The sequence below is a fragment of the Propithecus coquereli genome, unplaced genomic scaffold (assembly GCF_000956105.1).
Source record: "Propithecus coquereli isolate 6110/MARCELLA unplaced genomic scaffold, Pcoq_1.0 Scaffold442, whole genome shotgun sequence".
In the NCBI taxonomy this organism is placed as follows: domain Eukaryota; kingdom Metazoa; phylum Chordata; class Mammalia; order Primates; family Indriidae; genus Propithecus; species Propithecus coquereli.
In genome coordinates this window covers 652,317-662,037 of record NW_012150197.1, presented here as the reverse complement: position 1 = coordinate 662,037, position 9,721 = coordinate 652,317, and the positions used below count along the sequence as shown (strand labels likewise).

Genomic DNA, 9,721 nt, shown 5'->3' with positions numbered 1-9,721 from the left:
CTGTCCAGTGGGCCGTTCTTCCAAATTTAATTCGATTCTCTCCACAACCTTCCATTATAAGAGACAGACACACAGACTAAGAAAAATGTTTTTATTTTAAATCAAAGTACCAAGCAAAAGAACATACAAAGCAGAACTCAAACACGGCCCTTCCCCAGGGTGCCTCTGAGCGCACAGAGACGAGCTCTCACTCTCTCTGCAGAAACCAATCCTGCCTCCTCAGAAAACCAGACCAGAGGTGGCCACGAAACCCGTGTTTGTAGGTGGTCGAGAGGCTCTTCCCTTCTAGGTCCTGGTCAGACCCTGAGGGGCAGGACCAGGAGGTCCCGGGAACCTGCAGGGCGCAGGGGCATGCGCTGGGCACGGGGGCGGCGCCAACCTCCTCCTCCCCGCAGCGCATGTGGTGGCCCTGAGGATGGGCCCTTCCCCAGCTGGGGCTCGGAGCCCCTGCCAGGAGCAGCCTCGAGAGCAACAGGCGTCTGCGAGCGGCTTCACGGGAGCACGGAAAGGCCCCCCGGCCCGGGGGAGCGGGCGGCTGGGGTCAATTTGAAGCTGGCTGCGCCGTATCCCTGCGAGGCTCTGGAGTCAACCTCATCCTCCAGGTGCCCCACAGGCTGGGGGCTGGGGGGCAGAACAGGTCCCCCCTTGCTCTTCAACGGAAAGAAAGAACTGACCCACAAGCCCTTCAAGTTCGACTGAGCAAGCGGCTGGGAGGGCGGACGCACGTGCGACCCGGGCAGAGGGAAGCCGCCAGAAGGTGCCGGCTCTCAGGCCAGAGAGCTGCGTCCGTCACGCGGCCGAGCTGGTGGGTGGGCACAGGGCGCCGCTGACGCACGTGACGGGACTCGCACTCGAGGGAAAATGGGTCTAAGAAGGAGTATGTACACAAACACGTAAACATTGTGCAGAAACCAGCTGACTCGTGGCAACAGCCAACAGAAATGTAACAGAAAGAAAATAAAGAAACTCAGTAGCTTGACGAGGGGTGGGGGGCAGGACGGGCCCGTCACAACAGCGCCAAGGTGGGGCCCAGGGCGCTCCATGGACGGACGAGTGGGCAGCCAGTTCCCTCCAGAGCCACCAGGTGGGACCGGGCTCCCTCCCACTGCCGGTGCCCAGGACTACTCCAGAACACACCTGCCAGCAACAGCAGGAGGCCTGGGCTTGCTGCCCCCTGAGACATCAGGCCCCAGAGGCCGTGGCCTGGAGGGCGGCCCCTGCAAGGTTTTCCTCGTGAGACCAGACTGCAGGCAGCCCGCGGACAGCCCCGCACGGCGTGTCTGGGCTGCACCTTCCCCAGCCGGCCCCAACCAGCCTGCCCTGGACAGCCCCCCTTAAATGCCCTGGGCTCTCCCTTGACCAGGACACGGGCTATCGGCCAGGGGACTCCCAGGGGGCCTGGGTACTGGGGGCTGTCACGGTGGCCCCACCAGCAGGCTGCACGCAGGGGCCACACTGAACCTCCCCAGAGCCGGAGGGGCAACCCCCCACAAACCCTCCACGGCGCCTCTCCTGCTACTCCCCCCAGGACCCGAGCCCTGGGGACACACACCCACGGATCTCGGACGTAGCAGGGGCCGTCTCGGGCAGGGGCGCCACCTAGGACTCCGCACCTGGGGAGGTGAACACACAGACCCTGGGCCCAGCCCCAGAGCCGACCTGGGAAGCCTAGGCACTCAGCATCGTTTTGGTTGAAAACGCTATAAATTTGACTCTTCCTAGAAGCCTACTAAGCAATTCACCTAAAAACACCTGCAGCACACGTGCGACGGCGCCCGGACCACGCCTAGTCTGTGCGGCCCTCAGCCACCGAGCACCTGCCGGGGCGGGGAGGTCGGAGCCCGCCCGGGACCTGCACCGTGACACCGGCGAGGCTCCCACGTAGGCAGGACAGCGCGAGCCACACTAACCCTACAGAGAACTGTGGGAAGAAACCAAATCCATAGGATCCACGGGTTTCCACACTTGGGCGAGGTTCCCAAGACACGTGCAGTGACGGTGCCGGCAGGTGCAGGCGCCCAGCTCTGCTCCCTGCACCCGCAGCACCCAGGCCGCCTCCTGTCCTCGTCCACCTGGCTCCTGACCACGGCCCAACGTGTAAACAGTATTAATAAGCAACAGATGGAAAAATATATTTCCCAAGAAAAAAGTGGGAGGAAGTCTGGAACTTGAAGACCGATTTCCCAGGTTGCTACCATCGTCCCTTTCTCTCTTCTCGTGATTCGTTTTGGCGATTCCTCTCTTTGGTTCAGCAGCCCACGTGACCCGCCCGCCCAAGGCAGCCCCGCGGCCTCGCGCTGTGCTCCGGCTGTGGCTGCGGAGAGGCAGCCAGTCCTGTCCGCCCCAGGGGCCTCGCCTCCCGCCAGCTACTTCTGCTCGTGGTCCTCTGCCACGCTGGCCACCTCGATGGTGGCCGTGTGCTCCTCGGGCCCCGGGGCGGCCCCTGCAGGCACTGTCACAATCGTGCCACCCCCAGGCGACGCCTGGGCCACGCTCTGCAAGGCGGGGCCCAGGCCTGGCAGGGTGAGCAGCTGCAGTGGGCTGACCACCTTGAACACCGTGCTGCCGTCCTGCACGGCGGCCGTGCTCAGGACCGTGAGGCTGGATGCGTCCGGGTGAATCTCCACGGCGCTGGGGAAGGTGGAGCCCGAGGAGGCCAGGACCGTGTAGCCCCCGAGCAGCGGGGAGGCCGGTGAGCTGACAGGAGCGGCCTGAGGGGAGCCCTTGCCCAGGACCGTGGAGGGCAGGGTGGACACCACTTTGCCGAGTGGCACGCTGGTGATCGGGGAGACGGGCACGCCCGGGCCGAGCGCAATCTGGGCGGGCTGGGTGAGCACCTGCGAGGCCACGGCAGCTGGTCCTGACGTGGCCCGTGCCAGCCGGGGCCGCTTCACTGGGGGTGGAAGGGACACAGGTGTCAGCGTCATGAGCACGTTGCTGAGGTGCTGTGACTTGTGCTTGAGCTCCTTGGCGCGCCGACGGTGCTCGTCACACTGCTGCTCCAGGGCTATGGGAATGGGGGACAGCGGTGTCACCGAGGGGGATGGAGAAGGGGCAGACAGCATCACTGCAGGGGACGGGGACAGAGTCACTGCAGGGGACGGGGGGCAGACAGCATCACTGTGGGGGACGGAGATGGGCAGGGTCAGTGCAGAGGACGAGGACACCCACCATTACTGGGTGGCCCTCAGGCCAATGGCCAGCCAGGTGTGCTTGCCTCACACAACACACCCAGGTGGCCACATGGCAGCCGCCACAGGGGAAGCCAGTGGAAGGGCCCTCAGTGGCCCCTCGGACGCCCGGGGCCTGCTCTGCGTCAGCCTGCGCTCGGGCTGTGGCAGTGCTGCCAGACCTTTCTCGGGAGCTCTCGCGTGTTCCAGTCGTTATTTTTGCATGGAAGTTGCTCTCGGGATACAGTGAGATAAAAAGTAGGTCACGAGAGCACCTGCAGGTCTGCAGTGAGCACGCACATGCACACGCACGGCAGGGACAGCCCAAGGGAGAGCTGAGAGCAGAGCACGCACGTCACAGAGGCGAGCTGGCCTCTGGGTGGCCTCCCGCACTTCCCTGTCACTCTCCCTGAAGTGACTACCTGGTGCACCGCAGACAGCTGGGAACGGGAGCACCTGCAACCCCTGGACAACGGCGTCTGACTGCGCCACTCGAGTCTCGCCGACTGCTGCCTCGCACGGCAGCTGCGGGTCACTCACTGCCTGGGCTTCCGAGGAGCAGCTGTGACTCCGAGAGCCGTGTGCGCACGGCAGAGAGGCGAGCCCGTGGGCGCGGCGGGCGTACCTGCTAGGTCCCGGGCGTACTGCTCCCGCGAGCGGTCCATCTGGCACTTGTGGCTGGCCAGCACCTTCTTCACCAGGTCCAGCATGCCGAAGTTCTGCACGATGTTGTTGAGCAGCACGGCGTCTGGGAGGGGACGCGAGCGCTCGCTGAGAACCCGGGACGGGGCCGGCTGCTTGGGAGCCCAGCCGGCCAAGGGCCCCGCTCAGCAGGAGACGGCTGAGGAGCAGGCAAAGCGACCCTCCCACGCCAGACGCTCAGGCTCGGCCTCCACCCCAGCCAACCAGAGGGGCCTGAGTGCCCGACGCTGGCAACGCTGCCTTCCTGGGCTGGAAGGAGCCCCTCACCTCGGAGCTGCAGGGGGGGGTCCTGTACCCGCCGCTGGAGGCCCTTCATGGTCTCCGTCAGCTCCTGGTGGAACTCCTGCACGACCTCGTCCAGCAGCCCAGCGTCCTTCAGACCCCGCCAGAAGGAAAACGTGTCATCTGCGAGGGAAGGAGGGGCTCGGTGGGCAGGAAGAGTGTCGCCACCTGGGGCAGCCACCCCCTGGGGAGAGCAGGGGACAGCAGAGGACACCACCCGGGGTCAGCAACGTGCCCAGCCACGTGACAGCGCCTGAGCACAGCGGGCGGGCCACGGAGCTGGGCTGGGAGCACCCGAGAGGACGGCAGCCCAAGCCCGCCGCTCCCTGCAAGGCCTCCCCAGCGCCAGCTGGCTCCTGAGCCCGTGTGGCCTGCGGTGGGCCCTACTGCCCGGCCCTGCGCCCGTGAGAGGCCCGCGGGGGGCCCCGTACCTCCAATGGCTGCCGTCCAGTCGCCAGGGTCCTCACACGTCTCTATGGTGATGGTCGCAGGAGACCCGTTCGCTGCGGCCCAGAGGGAAGTCGGGTAAGCACCGCTGCAGACGGCAAGTCCACGGCCCGCTCGGCCGGCCCTGGCGCACACACCTCTCCTTCCCACCGTTCTCACACGGGCAACCGGCGCAGCGCGGGCTCGTAGGGCGCGGGCTCGGGCTTGCCTCGCATCTTTCAGTCAGACAGACCGGGGGAGGACAGGGACGCCACCCCCGGCCCATCGCCTGGTCTCAACCATTCTCCACCTTCCGCTCTTCCTGTCGTGTTCACAGCTTTACCCAACACCCCTGTGCGCGATCACGGGGCGAGGTGGGCGACCTCCTTGCCCACCTACGAGCACCTGGGCCTGCTCCACGGCCGGACCTGCCACCCGGTTCCCCTCCTGTCTTTACGCCACGTTCCCTGACGTCGCTGTAAATCTCAGCACCTGGCACGTGCCTGTTCTTCTAAATCGGAAGAGGTGGGATTTGGGAGAGACACCAACTATCTGCCCATTTCTAGGGGCAAAACCCACAACTGCTGGCCCCGCTGACATCGGGGCTCTGTGCTCAGGCCTGGCTGAGACGCACCCGCCACAGGCCGCAGTCTGGGGGCCTTTTGCTCTCGTGCTGCCTTTCCCACAGGCCTCGACGATGTGGCGGTGATGTTACTACGTACTGGGTGTTTGGGGCAGGAGTGAATGTTTTTCATAGTTTGGGCTGATACGTAATCTTCCACCCACTACACAACAGCCAGGTCAGAGGTTCTTAGAGATTTCAGGCGGAAGGAAACACCACATCGGAAGAGCTAAGCCTGAACCTGACTCTGCCTTTCCCAGGCCGAGCGGGCGTTGGCTGGAGGGCTCAGGGGCCCCATCCTTGCTGGGGAGAAGGTATGAACCGGGCTGGTCTGTCCGTGTTGGTCACCAGGGCAGCCACCACAGGGCACAGACAGGGAGCTGGGCCTTGGTCCCCCCACCGACTCCGGCCCACTGGGAGCGCCTGGCCAGCCCCGCCCCCAGCACCCAGCCTGGGCTTTGGTGCGTAGAGCGCTGACCCCCCACCTCCCCGGTGGCTGCAAACCTTCACCACTGACTGAGGACAGGGTCAACAGAGGTCAGCCCGACACATAACGCCTCTTAGGATGCCGTTCCGCGAGCTGCCACCTGCTCTGGCGGGGCACAGGGAAGGCCTGAGGTGGAAGCTGAGGCCTCCCTGCCACCCTGGCCTCACCCTCCCTCTGGAACATGGGTCAAGGGCCTCCACTAGTCCCCATCTGGGCCAGTGACAAGGACGTCCCTGGTCACACAGAAGCACACTCCAGCCCACACTGCAGAGGGACAGTTTGGGGGCAATGCAAGTGACATTGCTGGAACACGACCCTGCCAAAGATCACCCAATGACATGGTCAGGGAACTCAGGACCTAATTTCACTCTAACTTCTATTTTTAGAAGAATTTCTCTAGTCATAAAGCTGGGAAGAATTCCAGGAGTAAATTCCATTTACTCTTTCTACAATTCAGAGCTACAGAAACGCCATGGAAGAGCATCGTCACCCAAACATCCACGCAGCCGGGACGCCTGCGGCACGACGCCCAGCACAGCAGGTTGGAAGGAAGACATGCAGATCCGCAGCCGCCAGGAAATGGGGGCAGCGGCTCCAGATTTGGGGCAGGCGTAGGGTGATGGGGGTGGGGTCCAGGGTCCCTTACTGCTCCCTGCGCCCTTCTCCACATGTGATCATCGGAGCAGAAGCGGCTTAGAAAGAACAGAACTTCACCTTTCCTGTCACTGAAAACGCAGCGCGGTGGCTCCCTTTGTGAGGAGGGCGGAGGCCGAGCCCCGACATCGCAGGGCCCTGGCGGGAGCAGAAACCTGATGCCAGGTCGGGACGAGCCACGCTGACCTGTGCACCTACCGTCGGCCGCAGCAGGCGTGAGCGGGATGTACTCGGCAGATGCCGGGCTGCTCAGGGACACCCGGGCTCCCGAGAGGTCGATCTTGGTGCTGCGGCAGGTATTGGAGCAGACCTTGTCATGCTGGTAGAAGTCCAGCTCCCCGGAGTCCATGATCTTCCTGGGGCAAGGGACAGAGGACCGGGGGGTCCAGGTGAGGCCCACGGCCCAAGAACCTCATCCAGCCGCCTGACGTGGGCCACCGCCTGCATCGGGGCAGGTCCCAGCAGAGTTGCTACCCAGGTGGGCTCCACGAGGCAGGGCTGGGCTCTGCTCTCCTCTTAGCAACGCTCTGAGCATGGGAACCCACAGCTGCCCAGGCGCTGTGGGGTGGGCCCTGCCCGGAGGTCCTGGGTCTCAGCCCGGCCTGCCTCGATGAGCTGCCTCAGCCCGTGAAAGGAGGGTCAGAGGCTCCAGCCTCACTCGGCCCGTGGGCACCTGCTGGGCTGGTGCTTCTGCGCGCAGCTCCTCCACTGGTGGTCTCCGCAGCTGCGCCACCAGCCGCGTTCTAGGAATCGAGGCTCTGCAGCAGGGGGCCAAGGCGTGGGCAAGGACCAGGGCCAGCGCTCCGGAGGCCCCGGACTCCGACACAGAGCAGCACCCTTGCTCAGGAAGCATGGCGGAGGCCAGGCCCACTGGTCACCCTGTCCCTGTGGCGTCTGGAGCCTCCAGGCACACAGATGCAGGCTGTGGTTCACAGGTACAAAGAGAGCAACTGCACACACCTCTCACGTATGTCAGGAAAAAGTGATGGAAAGGACAAAAACAGAGAACATAAAAGGCCATGCTAAGAGATTAAGTATGACGCCTACACCTACCTCATGCACAAACGCCAGATTATACCCTCAACTTTCTAACAGTGAAATAGCCACAAGTGCTCCAGGTAAAAAACTGGTGGAAATCACAATGTGTCCATGTTGGTAGGGACATGGGCAGGTGCGGCCACTTGGGAGATCGTTAGCACTCACAGCTAAAACGGGCCTTGTCTTCAAAATCCCAAAAGCAAATGAAAAAGCAATGGCAGCTGTGTCCCCTTCTGCCAGGAAGGGCCGCCTGGCCCCACGGCCCACCACCGGGCTGCAGAGGCGCCCGCGACACCCACCTGAGCATGATGCCATTCATGCGGATGGCTCTCTTCCAGTCCTTCAGGGTGGACTTCCCTGCCAGGTGCACGAATTCCTTCGGGCTGATCACATGCTCGTCGTACTGCGGAGGGAGCACAGCAGACGGTCAGGCTCCGCGAGGCAGGCGGGGCTCACCCTCCTCCCCGGCACGACCGCTGCAGAGCACCGGGCAGAACAGGACATGCCCCCTCAGCACAGCGGCTGCCGTGCAGAATGGCTCTGTGGCCTCAGACCCGAGTGCTGCCCCCGGCTGTGAGAGAGCCCAGTGGGCAGGGTCAGCTGGTTGGAAGCCATGTGGCCCTCTCTTCTCAGCAAACCTCTTTTGCGCTTATTCCATAATAATACGTATGTACATGACACCCTCACGTGGCAAAGGATGCCAGCATGCAGATTGAGCTATGAAGGACCCCTTGGTCTGGCCCAGCCCCTCAACACCACCATCCCCTGTGCTGGAAGCTCACGGCACCTGTTCTCACGCTGGTGCACGTGTCTGTTTCAAAGCCAGGGAACCATGACTCGCGTGGCTCTGGGGCTGGCTAGTTTCACCCTACTTGGTGCTCAGAGAGCCTGAGAAGAAAAATATCCTATCATCTTGTTAAAAGAGCAATGATTGGAACCAAAGAATGAAAATAAAACTGTGGTTACTCAGAAAATAAGCAGGCTGGGGAAGAAGGTCTCAGAGCCCAGGCCAGTCTGTGGGGCGCCTGTACGCTTACTCTCACGAACACCCACGCCACGGATGAGGCCACGGAGCCTAGCAGGTGCCAGGCCTCGCGCAGCTGCTCGGGGAGACCAGATGAACGTCCAGGTAGGTGGAGTCTGGCAGACCCTCCAGCCACTGCCCAAGTGCAACGAGAAGCCCAAGCTGGTGGCCCTGACTGCGGCCCCTCCTGGCCACCACCATTGCCCCCCATAGCTCACACTGGGGTCACCTGGCTGCACCAGACAGGCTGCTCCCACTGCAAGTCCGGGGCCAGCCCCGCCTCCCCGTCCAGCACTGCCTTCCTCCTGTTTCGCCTTCCTCGGGGCTGCTGGCAACTCCCTCCGGGTCATCCCTCCTAGCTGGGGAGCTGCGTGCTCCTCTCCTTAGGGGGCCCTGCACGCGTCTCTCGCTCCGCTGGGCTGTCAGAGCCCAGAGCCGACGTGGCCTCTCCCGAGTGCTGCCGTTGCCACCTGGCCCCACAGTGACCTTTAGAAGCCCCCGAGATGCCATTCTGGACGCCGCGCAGTGTCGGCTGCCAGGATTTACCCTTGTTTCTCCACCCTGACCCCCAGGCCTTCTTGTGCTTCGGCACCTCTATCTGAGTCACCTTCCCCTAGCCTGAAATACACATTCAGAACATCTTTCAGTGATGACGTGCTGGTAGCAAACTCAGTTTTGTCTGAAAATGTCTTTATCTCAGCCTAATTCTTTTCTTGTTTTTAGAGATGGGGTCTCGCTGGTGCCCGGGTGGGGGGTGCAGTGGCACGACCACAGCTCGCCGCAGCCTCGGGCTCCACCACCTAGTCTGAGCGCCCACGCACCTCTGGCCTCACCATTGCTCCCGCACTTTGCAGCTGGTGTTCTGACGTAAGAGCTGACTGAGCTACACGTTTACTTGACATAAATAATTGATGGGAAATATACTGCAATAAATATGACCCCCCAGATTTTATTTCACTTGAGGTAAACTTCATGACTATCATTATTTATTTTGATGTTAAACTCTCCCAGATGGAGGTGGTGGGGTCTTTTCATCCACCTGGGGACTCGTCAGGACTCTTGCACCGTGGACTCTGTCCCTCCTCGATCATGAGAGTTCCGAGCCGCTCTCTCCTCCTTCCAGAACTTAAACAGACGGGTTAGACTTTCTCATGCTCCTATTTTTCTTCTTTTTATTTCTGAGGACTATATTCTGAATGATTTCTTTAATTCTATCTTCCACTTCACTAATTATCTCTTCAGCTATGTCTCATCTGCTATAAGAAACCTAGCCGCTAAATGTTTATTTTTTGTGGGTTTTTTTTTTTTTTTTTTTT

The 9,721-nt window shown here is 62.0% G+C and overlaps 1 protein-coding gene across 2 annotated transcripts in view; it reads right to left on the bottom strand.

Moving 5' to 3' along the window:
- Positions 1 to 273: 273 nt before the first annotated feature.
- The window catches only part of GMEB2 (glucocorticoid modulatory element binding protein 2), a 16,776-nt gene continuing 7,328 nt past the window's right edge, over positions 274 to 9,721 (bottom strand). Inside the window, exons 4-9 of one of the 2 annotated variants that reach the window (XM_012654578.1) lie at positions 7,681 to 7,784; positions 6,542 to 6,699; positions 4,586 to 4,657; positions 4,140 to 4,277; positions 3,796 to 3,918; positions 274 to 3,007 (exon numbers count right to left, since the gene is read on the bottom strand). In XM_012654578.1, the coding sequence (XP_012510032.1) occupies positions 2,367 to 3,007; positions 3,796 to 3,918; positions 4,140 to 4,277; positions 4,586 to 4,657; positions 6,542 to 6,699; positions 7,681 to 7,784 (1,236 nt within the window). In that variant the 3' untranslated portion in view covers positions 274 to 2,366. The remainder of the gene's footprint in view (positions 3,008 to 3,795; positions 3,919 to 4,139; positions 4,278 to 4,585; positions 4,658 to 6,541; positions 6,700 to 7,680; positions 7,785 to 9,721) is intronic. The other variant, XM_012654579.1, reaches the window with a different exon arrangement.